General features: G+C 35.8%; 3 protein-coding genes across 4 annotated transcripts; 1 reads left to right on the top strand and 2 right to left on the bottom strand.

The window, feature by feature from the left end:
• Positions 1–388: 388 nt before the first annotated feature.
• LOC109097483 (transmembrane protein 267) lies at positions 389–4,312 on the bottom strand. Of its 2 annotated transcripts, none has more exons than XM_019111131.2 (3): positions 4,132–4,312; positions 3,083–3,490; positions 389–982 (listed from the first exon to the last, which is right to left on the bottom strand). In XM_019111131.2, the coding sequence occupies exons 2-3, from the start codon at positions 3,452–3,454 to the stop codon at positions 647–649; spliced, it is 708 nt and encodes a 235-aa protein (XP_018966676.1). In that variant the 5' UTR covers positions 3,455–3,490; positions 4,132–4,312; the 3' UTR covers positions 389–646. The 2 variants fall into 2 exon arrangements, with proteins under 2 accessions (XP_018966676.1, XP_018966675.1); XM_019111130.2 differs by having other exon boundaries at positions 3,083–3,493; positions 4,132–4,302.
• A 4,237-nt stretch (positions 4,313–8,549) lies between these two features.
• On the top strand, positions 8,550–10,225 carry LOC109097261 (L-cystatin-like). Its single transcript, XM_042732163.1, has 4 exons — positions 8,550–8,906; positions 9,053–9,204; positions 9,293–9,394; positions 9,519–10,225. The coding sequence occupies exons 1-4, from the start codon at positions 8,813–8,815 to the stop codon at positions 9,603–9,605; spliced, it is 435 nt and encodes a 144-aa protein (XP_042588097.1). The 5' UTR covers positions 8,550–8,812; the 3' UTR covers positions 9,606–10,225.
• On the bottom strand, positions 9,995–18,674 carry LOC109097479 (ras association domain-containing protein 6-like). Its single transcript, XM_042732162.1, has 11 exons — positions 18,425–18,674; positions 17,559–17,636; positions 17,031–17,109; positions 16,670–16,821; positions 14,161–14,252; positions 13,808–14,001; positions 11,051–11,152; positions 10,872–10,923; positions 10,443–10,561; positions 10,263–10,360; positions 9,995–10,127 (listed from the first exon to the last, which is right to left on the bottom strand). Exons 2-11 carry the CDS (start codon positions 17,615–17,617, stop codon positions 10,070–10,072), a joined length of 1,005 nt encoding a protein of 334 aa, XP_042588096.1. The 5' UTR covers positions 17,618–17,636; positions 18,425–18,674; the 3' UTR covers positions 9,995–10,069.
• Between the last annotated feature and the right edge of the window lie 762 nt (positions 18,675–19,436).

The raw sequence follows: 19,436 nt of genomic DNA, 5'->3' as shown, positions 1-19,436 counted from the left end.
TTCAAAATGAACTCCATTTTGAACAATATTTCATATATAGAAAACTAACTAATTGAGAGTATATACATAAGTATACTTACAGTACTAGAGTAAAATGTATACTTATTTGTTCTAAATTATTTTTTATTATTAAATAGTGCCAAAATACTGCAAAATAGAGATACAATTTTGATAATGTAATTTCTCTTTTTGCTATGTAATGGATTTTTATATCAAATATATTTATACATATACAGCATATTGTACAAAAAGGCTGCAAAAGAGTTTTTTTTTTTTTAAATAAATATATATATATATATATATATATATATATATATATATATATATATATATATATATATATATATTTTTTTTTTTTTTTTTTTTTTTTTTTTTTTTTTTTAAATCGCCCAACCCTAATCTACATCATACATATTAAAATATTCAGTCTTCACAGTAAATACAACCTGATTTCACACTGATTCCTGAATGACTACAGTAGTTAAAAGTATCAAACGTACTGCCAGTCTCTCAAGGAATAAGGACGAATTATGTTGGAATGGCAAAGAGGCAGAGAAGAGCTAATGGAAATATAGCCAATGCTAAATTGTCGCTGGGAAAAAATAAATAATTGAATAAATAACGAGCCCACAATCAAGCCAGTGTTTCAGACGTCTATGGCGACTCCGTGTTTGGTGGAGATCATGTCTCTGGTGCCGGTCAGATACATGAGCACCGAGCACAGGTGAGGGAGGGTGGCTGTGATGGTGACGTACAGCCAGTAAGAGATGGGCGCCGTGTTTCCAAACGGACACAACCACAGACCGTGCCGAAAGCCGTCGCGGATGTGGTGGGACGCCAGCGAGATGAACAGCATCCAGGGCAGGGAGCACCAGGAGTCCTTGAGCTGGCAGGCCCACATGAGGAGGCGCAGAGAGAAGCAGAGCGCTGGGATCAGGGTGGAGCAGTGCAGCGGAGGCCTGTGCGGCAGATTCACAGCAGCCTGCACAAGTACACAAACTTCAGTTAAAACGGCAAGTGATATATGTGACAATCACTTTAGAGTGAATGTAGCACTGATGCCAATACAGAAATGCATTATTTGCAGTCAGCCATGATCATTTTATCCTAGGGCTGCACGATTAATCGAAATTAAATCACGATTAGTCAAAAGCTGTGATTGTTATGTGCATCTTGTCAGGGAAGCACGGTTCTGTGATCAGTAGTAAATCTCCATCCGAAGGCTAGAGGGCGCTCTTGAATGGAAACAACAAATATAGTTTATCGGCATTCATCTTATTTTTAATTTTATTAGTGCTGTCAAACGAACAATCGCGATTAATCGCAACCAAAATAAGTTATTGTTCACATAATGTGTGTTTGTACTGTGCATATTTATTATGTCTATATAAATACACATGCATGTATATATTTTAGAAAAAAATTATATTCGTATATTAAATTTACTATATATTTATGTACAGACCTTTAAAATAACTGAAATCATTTGCTGAAGTGATATTTACATGTAATGTGGCCAAGAGCTGCCTGGCCTGAAAATGACTGCACCTTAGAACACTGGTCAGCCAATCAGATTCAAGCATTCAATGGCCCTGTAGTATAAATAAATATGGATACATACATGTAAATGTTTTCAAAATATATACTGTATGAATGTGTATTTATATATACATAATATGTGTGTGTGTGTGTGTGTGTGTGTGTACTATATTTATTATGTAAACAAAAACTTTTATTTTGGATGCGATTAATCGTGATCAATGGTTTGACAGCACAAAATTTTATATAAGTATATAATACATATACAAGTATATAATAATGCAATGCTAATCAACATAACCTTTATCACTGCTTGGAATACTATGAAATATGTTGCGTCCCTTATTCTGTCATCTCACAGAAAGATTTATTACAAACACTTGATTGACGTTATGAATGAAGTGAATTTGGAGTAAAAACGTTATTAAATGTGGTATTTTCAAGTGTTTTCAGATGGAGCAGCATTTAGGCTACTACACAGTTCACTGAGAAGCTACACAAACAGCTTTTATAATCGCAGATCCAAATTAATACTTTTTTTTTTAGCAAGAAACTAAAACAAACAAAAAAAATCAAGATGTAATCTGTCTGAAATCAAATAAATATTAAAAATACCTTATATATAGTCTATAACACAAATATTGGGTTGGACAACTAGGAGCATTCGAGTCAAAAAGGTTGAAAATCTCTCTCCAATTCCTAAAACAACTGATTTAACAATTGAAACAGTAAAATTATTAGTAAATAATTTAAAAAGCTCCCAATTTGCCAGTTTGAATTACCCTGAACTCACTGAATCTATTAGAGCAGTTACTGAATCAATAAAAATCTTTAGTTTGTCATTCCACAGAAGAAAATCATGTACGTTTAGAATGGCATGAGGTTAGTTAATGATGGCTGCTTTCTCTTTTTGGGTGAACTATGCATTTAAGTTTCATCAGTGTTATTACTGATGTGTTGTTCATATGACAAAAGGTACACCAGGTTTTAATAATATTCATTTTAAGCCAACAAACCTGTCTGTTTTATGTGAAGCTTGAGGAGGCTGGTTGTGTGGATTTGTACTGAAAATAATTGATTTCACTCATAAAAATATGCCAAATTAAATGTTTAAAAGTTGTAAGATTAACATGACAAGTGACAAGCAGAATCTGGTAGCTTTCTAGTTGGCTGTAATTGCATACGTTTTAAAAATATTCTACATAAAATATAAATATATATATATTTAAAATATTACAAAATAATAATAAATGCATTATTTTCAGAACAATTAAGCATCTTTAAATTCAAATAATAAAATGCAATGCAATGCAAAAAAACAAAACAAAAAGTTATTGTCTTATGCTTTTGATTTTCATCATTGTAAACACAGTTCAAAAAAGAAAACAAATCACCATAATAACTGTCTCTATAGGTTGACTGCTTTATTTCTGACCCTGCCTGTTGAATTGAATCTGAGGTTTTAATGTGCGGAAACAAAAGGCAAAAAAGTGCAATAATCAGTTTTCAAATGTTAATTAAATAATAAATGAAAAGGCCTCACTTTGAGTGACAGTGATCCAGCCGTGTAGAAGTGGTCCAGGTCAATGATAGATGCCAGAAACCCGGCCAACACGACTTCATAGAAGTCACTTTTCTTCCTCAAACCAATGATGATGGCCCATGACCAGAGTCCGATGATGCCGTGGACGGCGTTATCGAGCACAGCCCTGAGCCACAGATGGTACTGGATGAAGGGGAGCGTCAGAAAGGGGTCGGCGAGGAAGCAGAAAGCGCCCAGGCCCGTGCTGGCTAACAGAGAGGCAGTGCTGAAGGTCTGGAGCAGGGCCTGAGCTTTCTCAGTCTCCACGGCCAGGTTCAGCGGCATCGCCATGCCCAGAGATGAGGAGTCCAGCTTGGAGTAAAAGCCCCTCATCGCTGGCCTCTTCCATGGAGGGGTCCGCAGCCCGATCTGCTGAAGACACAAGCACACTCAAGTCAATGTGGTATTGTTTAATGTGGTTATGATAGCAGAAAGTGCCCTAAAACAGTTCTAACCATCATGAACACATAATCTCTTCAAGACATGAACAGATTAAACAGTCATAAGAATATTAGTAACCGAATATAACGTTACACAAACAGAGATCTACGACGAAGATGTTTTCTAAAACGACCTCAATTTAAACAGAGAACGACGACAAAACAAACAGGCAATGCGTAACTATATTATGTAACGCCAAAAATCAAAAACATTAAATATAAAATCATTGTATTAAAGTATAATGTCACGCGTGCTGTCGAGATATCTCGCATGTAATGTTTTAAGTCTTGCAAAACTGCACTGCAATTGTGATTTTACGTTGAAATTAATACATAAATCAATATTATATTCGGACATCTTTGCCTAGCGAGGGTTATTCTTACAAAATTAGCATTAGCTTGGCTGCTAACTAGCTCATCAGCTAATTCACTGCTCAATGTAAAAGACTAACGTTACATTTATTAGCCGAGATAACAGCAATTACATACAAGCCTAAACCGGTACTGTACTCACATGACCGCGGATAACATTAAAGCACAAGATTACTGTATTAACACAGACAGTCTCACCTCATCTCATTCACCTCACCGGTCTGACTCTGACGACAACCTACTGTTGTTCCTTGGTGATGGCTTGCTTGATTCGCGAATCACTGAATCGATTCTATTGAACTGATTCACAAGTCCAACTGAAATGACATCAACGCGAGTCAGGGGTAACCAATAACCATAGTTTTTAATTAATTTAGAGAAGTGGATTCTGGAAAAACGCTGTTTAAATGTACAAGTATCAACCTGATTATTATTATTATTATTATTTTCTTCTTTCAAACGCTGACTACTCATGGCTTTCGGGTTTAAAGTTCTTGTATTTACAACATCTACAGCCTTGCTTTGCCCTTTCTTATAGACTACCTGTCGCTCTATCCTTTACAAGCACTCTTTTAGTGTATTGATGTTCACTATTTATAGAACTTGACCTGTCAGGCCTGATTGAACTGTCAAACATGCTCTAGGTGCTTGGAATAATAAATAAAGAAAGAAAAATTATATATATATATATATATATAATCTCCATATACTGTATATATATATATATATATATATATATATATATACAAATCACCATTAATCACAGAACACTAATGGTTTTTCAACAGACAAACTATCAATGTCAACAGTTTGTTCAGGACTAGTCTGATTATCTCCATATACTGTATTTCTTCTATGATGGTTATTCCAAAACTCCGCTGGAGGTCGCTGTGCAAATTCTTCCCAATAAAGGCCCCATGTAATAGGCCACATGTAATTTGTCACAGTTATGCTGCAATAAACATATTCAATAAGATCTTCCACATCCTTATCATTTTTTACAGTTCTGTTTCAAGGACTTTTTGTTTGTTTCTCCTTGCTTTCCTGTTTCATTACCATTTCCTTTTTTCTTTACAATCTGTATTGCTGTCTTTAGTAACATATATATTTTGGATTTCACTTGGTTTTATATGTATGAGCCCATACCTCCACATAACAAGTCATGTATGGAACTATGAGCATAACTTATAATCTTCTGTAACATCCAGAAATGTATTCTCATACACTTTCTCTGTGTCTTCATTATTAATCCAAATATTAGTTTTTTTTTATTACTTAGCCGATTACTAAATATTATGAACTTTGATTATCATCAAACCACAATTTAAAGACTAAAATCCGATTTCCAGTGTTCCACTGTTCCAAATTTTTCCTGAACAATATAAATTCATGTCATCAGCAAAAAGAACAATTTTAATTACTTTAAGCATTTTAAAAACAATTTGGGGCCTAGTACCGAACCTTGTGGGACACCAAAAGTGACTTTCATTAAATTACATTGTCTCTTTGGGAAGCAGAAGTTGAAGTTAATGATGATGAGAGTCTGGCAAAGCTGATTGACCAGTGTTTCCATATTGTCTGGGCGGAGATGATGATCTGCACCTGCTGAACCGCACCATTGCTGGACCTAATTATTATGCAACACAATTATGCAGAAGGCAACACCCATGAACACATTCAGTAAATCCAATTTATAATCAACTAATGAAATAATAAACACATAAAATAAAAATTCCTCCATTATCACCACTAATGTTGTTCCAAACCCATAAGAATATTTATTTAATCTTTGTAACACAAATGAAGATATATTTTATACCCTCCCACAAACAGAAACTAGGAAGAGAGGTCTGTATCTTTCAAACAGAGACTAGACAATGACTGACTAATAACTCTTAATAATGGTTGGCCATAAAGACCTCAAGAAAAGAGAAAACTCTGTTTAACAAGTATTTGTGCAGGACCAACAGCCTACTGATCCACATTTAGACCCTCTTAAGCATCACTTAGCTGGATTTAGCCTATATAACATCAGTGGGTGAAGTATTTAATGTAATGTTACCGTGTTGCTACCAGACAATTATGGCTATGATGGACATTGTGGCCTTTTGCCTGCTATTATGGAAATTATAATTAAACATTTTTAATGTCAAATTTGCATTGCATTTTTTTATTATAAAATAAATAAATAAATAGAAGCAATTTTATAAACACAAATACTTTGTAATGTTTAAACCAATAATTGTGTATGATAAACTGATCCTTTAAATTGTTGATGGTGTAATAATCTTATCTATCCTGAGTACTTTGGGTGTCTAAGTTCACATACATACATTATGTCCTTACGAACACATGGGAAATAAAAACAAAGATTCTGCCATCTGCTGGAGAAATATTTGTTTAAAAAACGTTAAAAATTTCACACTGAAATCAAGTTTATATGTTCTGCTTCGGTCATATTTTCTTGCGATATATCAACTCTAAAATATATTGATTTGTCTAAAACAATAAATACATCTCAGGATACAACAAACTAAAAGTTGTTCATTACTTTACATTTTAGTTATGATCAGAACCAGAAAGGATATGTTATGCAACATTATAAATACATTTACCTATTATTTAGATAAATACAGTATTTGTCAATCTTTAAAACGTTTAGTTTATCACTAACCTAAATACACATGCAAATCAGCCTGCATATGTCAGTGGGGTTTTAAGAGTTCATCATCGGTTCAAGTCCTTAAGGAATCTCATAAAACAGAAGAGCTTTTTAACAGCACTGAGTCCTGTCTGGCTGAGCTTATCACGGGGACTGTAGACCAGTATGACCGGGTGAACTGAGGTTATCACAGTCCTGAAAAGAGACTGTAATCATCTGACACTTGATGATGACACGAGTGATCTTAGAGGATGTTACTCATTTACACCCTGATATTTCCATAACAAAGTAAAAATCCTTGGGCCTGATAAGCACCGATTTGTAACCATTGTTGTTACTGTTTTGTAATATTTTGTTTTTAAATGGGCGTAAATCATTATATACAAATCAACAAACAGTGGATATAATAACATAGTACATCACACACTGTAATTACGAAGAGGATGTCAACACTGGTCCGAAATGTAATCACATACAGACATGATCTAAGGCCAGATGAGATAACTGACCTGTCACACTGCCACAAGAAAAGTGCAATATAGTTAAATGTAAACAAGGGGAAATTATTTTATAGAGCATTGGTAATATTTTATTTAAAAAGCTCATCTGTCAGCATGGCCTTTATGAGACTACGGGCTGATTGTTTTGTCTGGGGTTTTGTTATACAGCGAGGGTGTGATTTCTGTAGCACATGTTCTAGATTGCTTTTAAACGTGGCCTTGAGAGGAATTTAGACGTCACTGTTCAGGACAAATAACTGATTATCTTCCTGGGACCAGCAAAACATGTTTTTGGGGTTTAGAATTTGCATAGTGTTTAAAGAATCATTATAGGGTTTGGAGTATAAGCAACATATGATTTTTTTTTTTTTTTTAAGAAAACATTAGAGGACATTATACTTGACACTATATATGCAAATACTTCTCTTTCAGAAATCAATTTTAAAGTTTTATTTGACATTGAACTTACAATAATAACCTAATAAATAACCTACAATATATGTAATACTGATATAAAAATGTCTGTATGGTATTAATTTGTTGTATTTTTGTATGCAAGACGCTTTGAATTGTATTTTTTAACTTCTTCCTATCATCAACATAACTTTGCAAAAATTGTACAAAAAAGAGTGTTTGTCCACCCATAATTTCAACCATAATGTCCAACAATCTTTTTTTTTTTTTTTTTTTGTATATTGAAGTGTGTAATACAAAAGAAAATATAATAATGGTAGTATTTAATTGCCAAAATTCATAAGGACAATTATGACATTTTTAAAGGAATATTGATATATAATATAATGTTTTACAGTATTCAACAATTAATTCAACCAACAGAACACTATGAAATCACATTTAAAGTAAACAACTGAAATCAATCAAATAAAATGTATTCTACTAATGCAAAATAATATACAGTAGCCTACATACTGTTTCTGTATAACCCGATCTCACGAGAATGCGTACTGTATCAATAGCACGAGTTAATGTTTCGATTTGGCGTACTATATTATTTATACGCAGAAATTGACTTTGGCGTGCATATGATACGCAATGGGTAGGATTAGGGGTGTGGGCTAGATGCGGATCATATGCAGCCAAAACTGTATTAAAAGCACGTCAAACACGTGCTTATCATATGCACGCCAAAGTCAATTTCTGCGTATCAATAATAGCACGATTTTCTGTTTGTATTTGGTGTAACGTTACTATTTATAGGCATTTTCATGAGACCAGGTAAAATGTATTATTATTATTAATAATTATTATTATTATTGATAATAATAAAAACGATGGCATATCTGCGAATTTTGTCCAAAAAAAAAAAAAAAGGTGAAATGTTGATCAGATATACAGTAGCAATAAGTAAGTAGCGACGTTTGTTTTCAAGTGTAGTTAAACTCTTTTTAATCTTTACCTGTAAGTGACAGGAAGTTAAATCACACACCGAGAGCCGTCTGTGTTCTGACAGCCGGCCGGCAGCTTACGGTGTAAGCAGATTACCGTTTATTTCCTCGTTTTCTGTCCTAAAACACCCTCCACACACAGTTTTCCCTTGACTCACCGTCTGTGTGGATTCATCATTACGTAAGTGGGCGTCGCTGGCGGGAATGGCGTGAGGCTCAGGCGTCAGGCATTCCTTGACTACATGGCAGATTTCTAAAGCCGTCTCCACATTCACTGGCTCATTCTCTCAGAGAGCACACAGCCGGCAGCCATGGACATCTGCTTTCTGCTCGTCGTGTCTTTTCTCTCCGTGTTTCACTTCAGCAGTGCTGACCAGCCTTTGGAGGAAGCAATAATTGTACCAAGTAAGCTCTTTGTTCATGTTATATTGTATTGTTTACAAAATGCCAAATGTTTTGCATTCAGTCCATGGCTTTCACGAGCACAAACTCTTCAAATGTTTCTTCAAGACCCAGTACTGTCACTGATATTCTCAGTCCATGTCTCACAGGAAATGTGGAGCTGCTCGGCGGCTGGACTCTCGCTAATCCCAAGAGGGAAGATGTTCAAGAGGCTGCTAAAGAAGCTGTAGAGGTGTTCAACACGAAGTCCAGAGCAAAGAGATACTTCAAACTCATCAATGTCACATCGGCCAGCACTCAGGTACAGGTTTCATGTTTTCATATGTATTTTCTGATATGTGTCAATGTGTATTAATCCACATTAAATGACAGCCAAACTTTGTGTCCAGGTGACGAATAAGATAAACTACAAAATAGAAGCCACAATTGGAAAGACAAAATGCCGCAAATCAGAAGATAATGATATTCAGGCATGTGGCATGGCAAAAAGGGTAGATTTATTTCGTTCTTTTTTTTTTTTTTTTTTTTTTACACTTGATTGTAGCCAAAATGACAAAAATCTACACATGCATACTACCATTACTCTTCAGATTTTTACTTATTTTTTTTTTTTAGCAACTGACATGTAAGATTGAGGTGACCCTCGACCCAAAGACTGATGACCATGAGGTGCAGAAGATATCCTGCAGAAGATCCGCTTAATTTGACATGGACCCAAGTCTCTACAGTTTTGTACTTTTGAATAGCCGATCACACATTCTTTATCTTGACATTTTCTTTTTCCTGATGATATAGCTTATTTAAAATGGAAAACTAGTTAAGAGACCCTAAAATAAAGCGAATAGAGCAACAGTTAATTCACAAAAAAACTGCAAATCAAATATCAGTATTTTAGTTGGTTTCTCACATGATAAATATTGTAATTACATGTATTTGAAAACTATTTTACATTTTAGACATTATAACCACAAACTTAACAGTGAAGCTATGCATGAAAAGTCACATACGCACTTTTAAACATCGCACACTCATCATTACTGGCTTGTAGTCCTGAACGCTCACTTTCCGTTCAATTTTCCATTTCTCTTTTAACTCTGTGGTTGATGTCACAACAGTTGGAAACAGTTTCTTGTTGCCAAGACTTCATTTATACATATGTCTCTGTTTTAAACTGCATCTTTTTTTTTCAAGCACTGCAACAAGACACTCCGTTCCTTTTGATATCTATATATGAAAAGAAAAAAAATGCATGAAAGCCTTTCAACTAACACAATTGTTCATTTATGTTAATATTATAAAACAAATGCATTAATTGCCAAAAACATGTTTTGTTTTTTTCATAAAGTACTCTAGACTTACCTGGCGATTATTCTTTGTACTTCCTGGTTCTCTTGCTCCTCCAGCTTCTGCAGAATTACCTTCAAAATGGGCATCTCTAAATTGAGGTACTGAGCTACCTATTAAAATCAGTGGAAATTTGACACAAATTTAGTTTGAGTAGGAAACACATTTCTGTAATGTCCGAAGAGCTAGACTTACATCAAGGCTAATTTCATGTTCATCTGCATCCATGAGGAATATTTTCATGATGCTGTTTGATGGTCCCTGTAGAAGACGTACCCACAGTGGCATGTCTGAACTGCTCAACCTTCGCTTTTCTGTGAACAATGGATATATGATCAGAAATGTGACTCTGGAATTAAACTTCAGCAAACTTTAAGCTCTGGGATGGAGAATCTTGGAACAAAAGTTACTAAATGATGGAATAATGTACACACACACACACACACACACACACACACACAAACACACACACACACACACACACACAAATACAGTAGGTCTTATGCTTGAAAATGAAACTATTACAGTCAGAACTGAATTAAGCTTTAAGCTATTTTATCCACATAAGTTTTGGAATTAACTGAGGTTGAAAATATATAAAACTGAATCAGCAATTCTACATACCTCCACTTTGATGAATGCAGTACAGGGCAAATTCATTTGGAGTGTTTTCTATCTGCATTAAAAAAGTCAACAGTGTTTTTTTTTTTTCTTTTTTCTATTGAAATTGAGGGTGGAAATAATCAGTGACACATAAAATCCTTAAGGGGCTTATATATTGAATTGTAAGTAATAACACCTACTTTAAATTTTTGAAGCAGCTGTATAATGACCTCTTGTGTTGTCATCTGGCTGCTAATGTGCACATTTGTGGTGGCGCCAAATGATGGCGTGAAAACAGATGTCTACAAAAACAAAATGACTCAGTAAACTATATATATATAAAGACTCATAAAACTAATATAATAACTTCAGTCCCCATTCACATAGCTGTATTCACTGCATGGAAAAAATGACCAACAAAGTATTCAGAATTTCTCTTTTTGTATTCCAAGAAAGTAAGTTTGAACATGAGGGTGAATTAATGATGATTGATGGGTGAATTTTAAAGAGCTTGTTCTGCCTTACATAACCCTAAAATCACAATTCTAATAGTTTAGCCACTATGCAAAGGGCCAGATTTAGCCTACTAACAGCTTAGGCAAGCACAAACCATCTTTTGGAAGTTATGTAGGCTATACTATTATATATAAGCTAATCTGCGCTGCGCTTGGTATATTGGTCGATATGTAAATGAGATGTTGCGTCTGTGTTCTTTCATTTGTGTGTTGTCAGTACATCACCCACATAAATTTCCATGCCCATCTGCGTTATTTTGGAATTGAGCTCTCGTGCTAATTGATTAAAAAAAATCTGAAACAAAGTGTTTTAATTATACATGTTGCGGGTCAGGTCTCAATGCATTTTGCCATATTAAAATGACGTGACCCATGGTCAAGGTTGCCAGGTCTGCAAAACAAAACCAGCCCAACTGCTATTAAGAACTAACCCAAAACTAGCCCAGCTGCGTCCTCTAAGGGTCGCTATGAGGAACGCCTTCAGCGTGACCCGTGTCTGAAGCATACATCTAAACACGACAACATTGGCCGGTGACAGCCCATGATGTTATTACCCGGCGTGACCACAGTATAAAAGGGCGCTGGGAGAACACGTCATCCGCTTCTTTGTCTGAAGCTTACGTCCGAAACATGGCAAGGGAACTAAAGGATACAGTGTCTGGTTCCCTTCTCAGGGAACCATGGTTACATACATAACCTGAGATGTTCCCTTCCGAGGGAACTTCAAACCGCGTCCTCTAGGGGAACGGTATACCCATACCGCAATGCTGAGGGGAGTGCATGCCAGAAACCATGGTGAGCACTAAGTACCAACTCTACCATAGCCATGGGAGTTGCCCCAAAGGACATCTTGACAGCTGTCAGTGACATAATCCCCTTTGGTCAAAGTGAAAGTGAAAGTGATGTGACATACAGCCAAGTATGGTGACCCATACTCAGAATTCGTGCTCTGCTTTTAACCCATCCAAAGTGCACACACACAGCAGTGAACACACACACACCATGTACACACCCGGAGCAGTGGGCAGCCATTTATTCTGCGGCGCCCGGGGAGCAGTTGGGGGTTCGGTGCCTTGCTCAAGTGCCCCTTAGTCGTGGTATTGCTGGCCCGAGACTCGAACCCACAACCTTAGGGTCAGGATTTGATTTGATTAGGAGTCAAACTCTCTAACCACTAGGCCACGACTTCCCCCTCAAGCTCAAGGCTTGGAATCGGAAGAAAGAGATTCCTTTAAGGGGATACGGCCAGGTGTCTAAAAATCAAATCAGACCCTGGCCTGCCACCCAGGGGGGCTACCACCGGATCTGAATATACCTGCTCGACAGATCTTTGGTAGCAACACCCTGCTCAGAAATGTATCAACAGAGATACATAAGTTGAGTGGAGCCCAAGGTGAGAACCGGGGCCTAAACTAACTAAGGGAAGGAGGCTGACAGCACATAACCCTTACCATACAGGATTTTAGAAAGTGTGCAGAATGCTTAGCATGCACACTTATCACAATGTGGATTTTAGTAAGTGCACAGAAGCTCAGCGTGTGCACTTACCATAGCATGGACTTAGAAACACCGTTGCTTAAGGGGTAAACGAGGCTGTATTAAACCAGCCTAGGGGCCCTACGTGACTGTGGTATACTCACAGAACAGAATCAAGCCAAGCCTCAGTAACCTGAACCACATGAGCTGATGAGTGTCCCTCTTTCCTCGAAAAGAGAGACAAACGAGAGCAAAGCTTTTTTATAGAAAAAAGCTTGCAGTGCGCAAACTGCCCCCTCGAGGACATCGCACGCACGCTCTTCACTCAAACAAAAGACGCAAAGATTGTGTGTGTCATCAGGTGTCAAATAACAAGGACACGGATCCACACACTTCTTAAAAGCCTTAATTGTCCTCGCCATGGTGAAGAAGAATAATCGCTGTTACCAGAAATGCATGCTTCAAACAAAACAGTCCTGAATACGATGAAGAGGATGACGTGTTCTCCCGGCGCCTTTTATACTATGGTCGCGCCGGATGATGACATCACTGGCTTTCACCGGCCAATGTTATTGTCGTGTTTAGATGTATGCTTCAGACACTGGTCACACTCTAGGAGTTCCCCATAGCGACCCCTAGAGGACACATCTCGGAAGGGAACTAAGACGTTTATGGTGAATCATGTCGATATCCCTGCTGAAAAAAAAAAGAAAAAAAAAAAAAAGAAACCCGGAAACCATCACAGAAATTGTAATGGTTTTACTGTTTATAATGGGAATTTTTACAGTACAATTTCATAAATAAATTTCTCCGTTTACAGATTCATTTATTCGTTGTTTTTCAGAGGTTATATTTCCTACTTGTATTTCACTTTTCTGTCCCAGCCTCATAATAATAACACTATTATTGATAATTTACATCTGGCTTTAGGCTTGACATGTGGTTCATGGTAGTTGAACTACAGACCTTGTAGTTGTAGAAGTGTCCGTTGATGGAGAAGCGATGGTTTCTGTTCCTCTGACTTTCTACCATCTTCTTACTCTTCACCCTCATTTTCACCAGCGAGGCATCACTCGTGGCACGGATCAGATATGAGCTTTCTTCACTGATCGGCACAGGTTGGGAAGGTCTCAACGTTTTGCTCTCATATTCAATGTAGTCTAAAGAGAGATGTAGAAAAGTGTTAATTAAATGTGCAAGTTCATTTCTTTAATGCGGTAATCAGACTACATCATTTCAAATAATCAAGTAATACTGCTTTTAAATGTATTTCCTTAGATCTGATAACATATGTTGCCATAGTACTAATTCCACAGTACCTTTAGGAGGATTTTCAGGTTTTGCGGATCCTGCTTCTTCCAGTTTATCAATATGATGAAGATCATCAAATTCTCCCCATCGTGTCATTCCCCTACCGGAACATTTTATCAAATCAAAAACAGACAGAAACTTTAACAAATATTGGCAATTTTATCTTAGATAGAATGTTTGTTTTTGTGTTCACTGACTTCCTGTTATAATCTTGATGCAGACTTTTTATTCAGCCTTAGATGCTCAAACCTCATCAGCTAATTAGTGTTAAGTCAGTTCTGTTTTAAATATACAGATGATGCTGCAGGCCTATGGACGCTCATTCATTTAAACTCAGTTCACATCAAATTATCCTTTAATCAATTATTGTCTAAAAGCAGACAACTCATAGAAAGCAATAACTTTGGCAAGGGTTTGTTATCATCATGTAATTCTCATTGATGTCACGTTAAATACACCTTATGCACTGTCAACAGCCTCATACCACAGAAAATAACGACCAGCAGTTGAGTAACCATAAAAGTTCTTATATGGCATTGCTACAAAAACCTTTTTTTGGTTCGTCTTGGTACTTGTATTTTTGGGAGTGAAGGAGAACCAGATTTCTTTTAAAAATATTACACGATCCAGTGCCGAAAGAATGAAGCTGTAATCCATAAACTGTGCTTTGTGATTAGATTGTGTAATCACCACGTTCAATGTAGACAGGATTTATTATTATTAAGACAGAACCAGTCATAAGTAGCACAGGTATATTTGTAGCAATAGCCAACAATACATTGTATAGGTCAAAATTATAGATTTTTCTTTTATGCCAAAAATGATTAGGATATTAAGTAAAGATCATGTTCTAAGGCCCCGTCCACACAGAGACGCGTTTCTGTGAATACGCACACATTTTTTATCAGATGGGTGTTTTGTCCACACGGATCCGACATTTTTGGAAGGTGAAACCGCTATTTTTTGAAACCGGGTCCCAGAGTGGATAAATCTGAAAACGCCGTCTTTGCGTTTTTGTGTGGACAGCGAATCCGTGTATTTTCTGAAACTATGACGTCATCAGCCCACGTTTCGCCCCTAGTCAAACAATGCTACGACACATAACAGCAACAAAAACATGAACAAACACTGAATGACTGTCTTTTTATTATCTAACATTAACACAGATTAATAAATGTAATGTTCCATGTTCGTTTGTATACCACGTGCAAGGTTCATGCGCACAGTCCAAGTCTTCTTCTCCATTTTTAGTGTATCTCTGTGGCAGAATTACAGCGCCACATGCTGGTCCGGCATGTTTACTACATCGTTTTGTGTTGGTTTTGTGGTTTCGTGTGGACACAGACATTTCTTGAGACGAGGGGAAAAAAAAGATCGGATAGGGAAAGCTCTGGCTTCGTGTGGACGTAGCCTAAGAAGATATTTTGTAAGTTTCCTACCATAAATGTATCAAATGTTTTGATTAGTAATATGCATTGCCAAGAACTTAATTTTGACAACTTTAAAGGCAATTTTCTCAATAATCATTATTTTTTTTTTTTTGCATCCCCAGATTCCAGATATTCAAATAGTTGTATCTAGACCAAATATTGTCCTATCCTAACAAACCACACATCAATGGAAAGTTTATTTATTTATACTTTTAGATGATGTATAAATCTCAATTTCCCAAAATTGGCCCTTACGATTTTTTTTTTTTTGTGTGTGGTCAGAGTCACATATATAACACAGAACACTATTTTCGTTTAAATTCTGGCCTCATCAGTTTATCAGTAGAAAGTATTTTTTGATCAAGATGGTGAAAACCAAAATGTGGATCTTCCAAAACCACTCTCAGTAGCTATATTCAGCAACATTAAGTTGTGTTAACAGACTTCTGTGCGATGTAGATGGTGTAGATGTGCATTCAGCCACGTTAGATGTTATCATATGAAATGTTTTAGGATGCCTGTGCAAAGATTTGCATTGAATGAAAATGAAGATAGGATATTTGAAGGCTTCAGTGCAGATAGCTGTGAGGTCAAATGAGTCAAATTTAAGCAGATGTTTTAAAGCTTACTGTCATTTGCTTCCTGGAAAATAAACCAAAAATATTGATGACTCATCATCAGCACTTGATCATGTTGTCCAATCAAATGCTTTCTAGAATGCCCCCTCCCTCTTCCACCTATACTTCTGACTGGCAAACAATACATTTCTAATGTAAATGAAAGGGAAGTTAAACTGAAGACTACTACTAAAAAAAAAAAAAAAAAAAAAAAAAAAAAAATGAAACGGGAGTCTTTCAATGTGTCCCACTTCAACTTTATTTTAATAGGAAGTACATCAACACAGGATGAGGAACTGAGGAACAAGTTGAATTACTTTCATGCCATAGATGCTGACATTAAGAGCTTACGTTTTATTTATCGCATAATAATTATCTCTATATAGGCCGAAACAACTTTTCCATTTACTGGAATATACATGCAACAGCAGTAAAATAGACAGTAAAAAAAAAAAAAAACGAACACTAACCTTTTGTTTCCAGGTGGACTGATGGGATCTGGTGACTTGACTTTAGACTCATTTGGAAAAATCTGTTTCTCATCTTGTATTTGTAACTGAATGGGTTTCTTTACCCCCCAGGAAATGACAAGATTGCCTTCAAATGTCACGTTCCCAGCTTTCTGTTAGAGCAGACATGACAGCGTTCAGCGTTTGACAGCAGAGGGCAGCAAAATGCTATTTTTGTCAAATTATAATCATGGGCTCAAAGTCCACACATAGGGTTGCAAACACTGCTGCACACACTGCTGTCAAACACTCAAACTTGTATTAATTTAGCACCATGTAACGAATGCACAAACACCCATAAAGATAAAGAATGCTGTTTTACCTCCTGAACAGTGAGCTGCAGGTGTGATTTGTCTTTAAGAAAGCAGTTGTAGGTGTTCAATAAAGAGAAAAATTCAGCCCTTTGAAAAATAAATAAATAATTAAGTAGGAAAGAGACATATCAGAACAATCAATATATAATATTTTCATTATTTATGTTTTTCACTTCAAAGTTAAGAGTTTCATGTTGCAGCGAACTTGCTTTTCTGTGTAAATGACGACGACGACAGCAACAATAATAATTATATGATTAATTATTCATGTTATGTGTTTTATTCATTTTATTTTATCATTATTATTTTCAAAACTATATTTTTTAGCACTCTGTTTAACTTTAAGATTCCTTTCCAGGTTTAAAATTTATTTTGAATCTCAGATTTGATTTTTTTTTTCATACTTTACGTAGTATTTATAATAGTCTGCCACGTGATATATCACATATATTCCTTTGACTGCAAGAAATATAATTCGTAATAATTTCATTAATTATATATAAATATTACCCAATAAAATATATATTAATACTGACCTGGAGCAAGATTTTCCAGCACCAGTTTGAATAACAGAAGTTGTCTGGCCAGCATTCATTTCAACAAACCAACCCAATCTACAAAGAAAACCAATTTTTAATGCAACAACTTTAAAAACCAACTATGTCCAAACACGTTTTTTTTCTTTCTCTTTTCTGCATGAATAGTCTCTGGTATTTGAGTGAAGGCAGATGAAATGGTCCACGCTAATGTGTTATTAGCAAACAGACCCTTGCAAAATGCTGTGCTTTACCCTTTAAACACTAAAGCCATGGGGAAAAAAAATAAAAAAATAAATAAATAAAAGCCTGCCGGTCTTGTGTGTTGTACTTTCACTGTACTCCCTCACTCAGACCTGAAACATTCAGTGAATTTGTTCATTAGAGGGAGTGGTGGTTATTCAAGTCAGAGCACGCTCTCTAAAAACCACAGAAACACACACACACAGCTTTGAAAGGATTTTGACTCACGGAAAATGTGCATCTGTATGTAAATAAGCCTGTCAGCAGAGCTATGCTGGGTTAATGGGCTAATGCTGTCAAACAAACAACTCTCGAATCAAATCACGATTAAATTTAAAACAATTCAGTTCAGTCAAGTCCAGTACTTATTTTAGATGAAGATTTAAAGTCTGTTGCTTATATTCATTAGAAGTTGATATTTTAATGTCTTACTTCCTTATAGTAATTTCATAGTACATGCACCTGGTAATTTCAGAACTCACATAGTACACATAAGTCACCTTTGCATGAGGGAACCGATAGAAGCATGCATATGCAAGCATACTTACATCAACAAACTCTCTGAACGTGATACTGTAGCAGCACATAAATGCTCTCTCTCTCACACAGCGCGGTTCACTCACCTGCTGTCTGCTTAGATCCAATGTCAGTGGACTTTACCAGGAAGAGGTCACATATCTGTTCCCGAGCCGCGGCTCCAGCAGTGTGGGGTCAGATAAGAGGAGCCCGGGACCGAATGAGGAGCTCCAGTGTTTGTCAGGTGTTTTTTTCTGGTGATTATGGCAATGTTGTGCTGAAACTCGATCCACTCACCTCTTCTAAGTGCTCTGTGGGAATGCCTAGCAATGCAGTGAATGTATGAACACACCCATAGGTATGAATCGCTCAGTTTGAATGTGTTGGCGGAACAGGAAGGACGTTTTGCATTAGGAGTGACGCAGTATCTTGATAACAGTGTTTTTAGTTATGATTTATTTGACTAGTTTTACTATTCTTCATCTGGAAATCTTTTCATTTGACAAGTCTTTCAGAATTGCTCACAGAGCGACATATCTGCTAGGGTTATCATGGCCTAACTAAAATTTCTGCAGTCAGTAATAATGCAACGGAAATTTATAATATTTATGATGTACTACACCACCAATCAAAAGTTTTGGGGTTAGTAAGATTATAATTATTATTTTTTTTAATGTTTTTATGTTTTTATGTTTTTGAAAGAATTCTCTTATGCTCCCCATGGCTACATTTATATTACATTTAACAGTAATATTATAAAATTTTATTACAATTCCAAATAACCATTGTTCTGCTTTATATGTTTTTTAAACTGTTTATTTATGTATTTTAATTTATTTGATGAATATAAAGTTTAAAAGAGAAGCATTTTTTTGAAATCTTAAATTTTTTTGTAACATTACAGACGTCTGCACTTTCATGTTTGATTAATTTAATGCATCCTTTCCAAGTATGTGTGTGTGTGTGTATGTGTATATATATATATATATAGTGTGGGAATGTGTGTGTATATATATATATATATATATATATATATATATATATATATATATATATATATATATATATATATATATTTATTTTATATTATATATATTTTTTTTTTTTTTCATAATTTGA

The sequence above is a fragment of the Cyprinus carpio genome, chromosome B10, assembly GCF_018340385.1.
Source record: "Cyprinus carpio isolate SPL01 chromosome B10, ASM1834038v1, whole genome shotgun sequence".
Taxonomy (NCBI): domain Eukaryota; kingdom Metazoa; phylum Chordata; class Actinopteri; order Cypriniformes; family Cyprinidae; genus Cyprinus; species Cyprinus carpio.
Note: the sequence above shows the minus strand (reverse complement) of the source record. Positions and strands in the feature narration are given on the sequence as shown.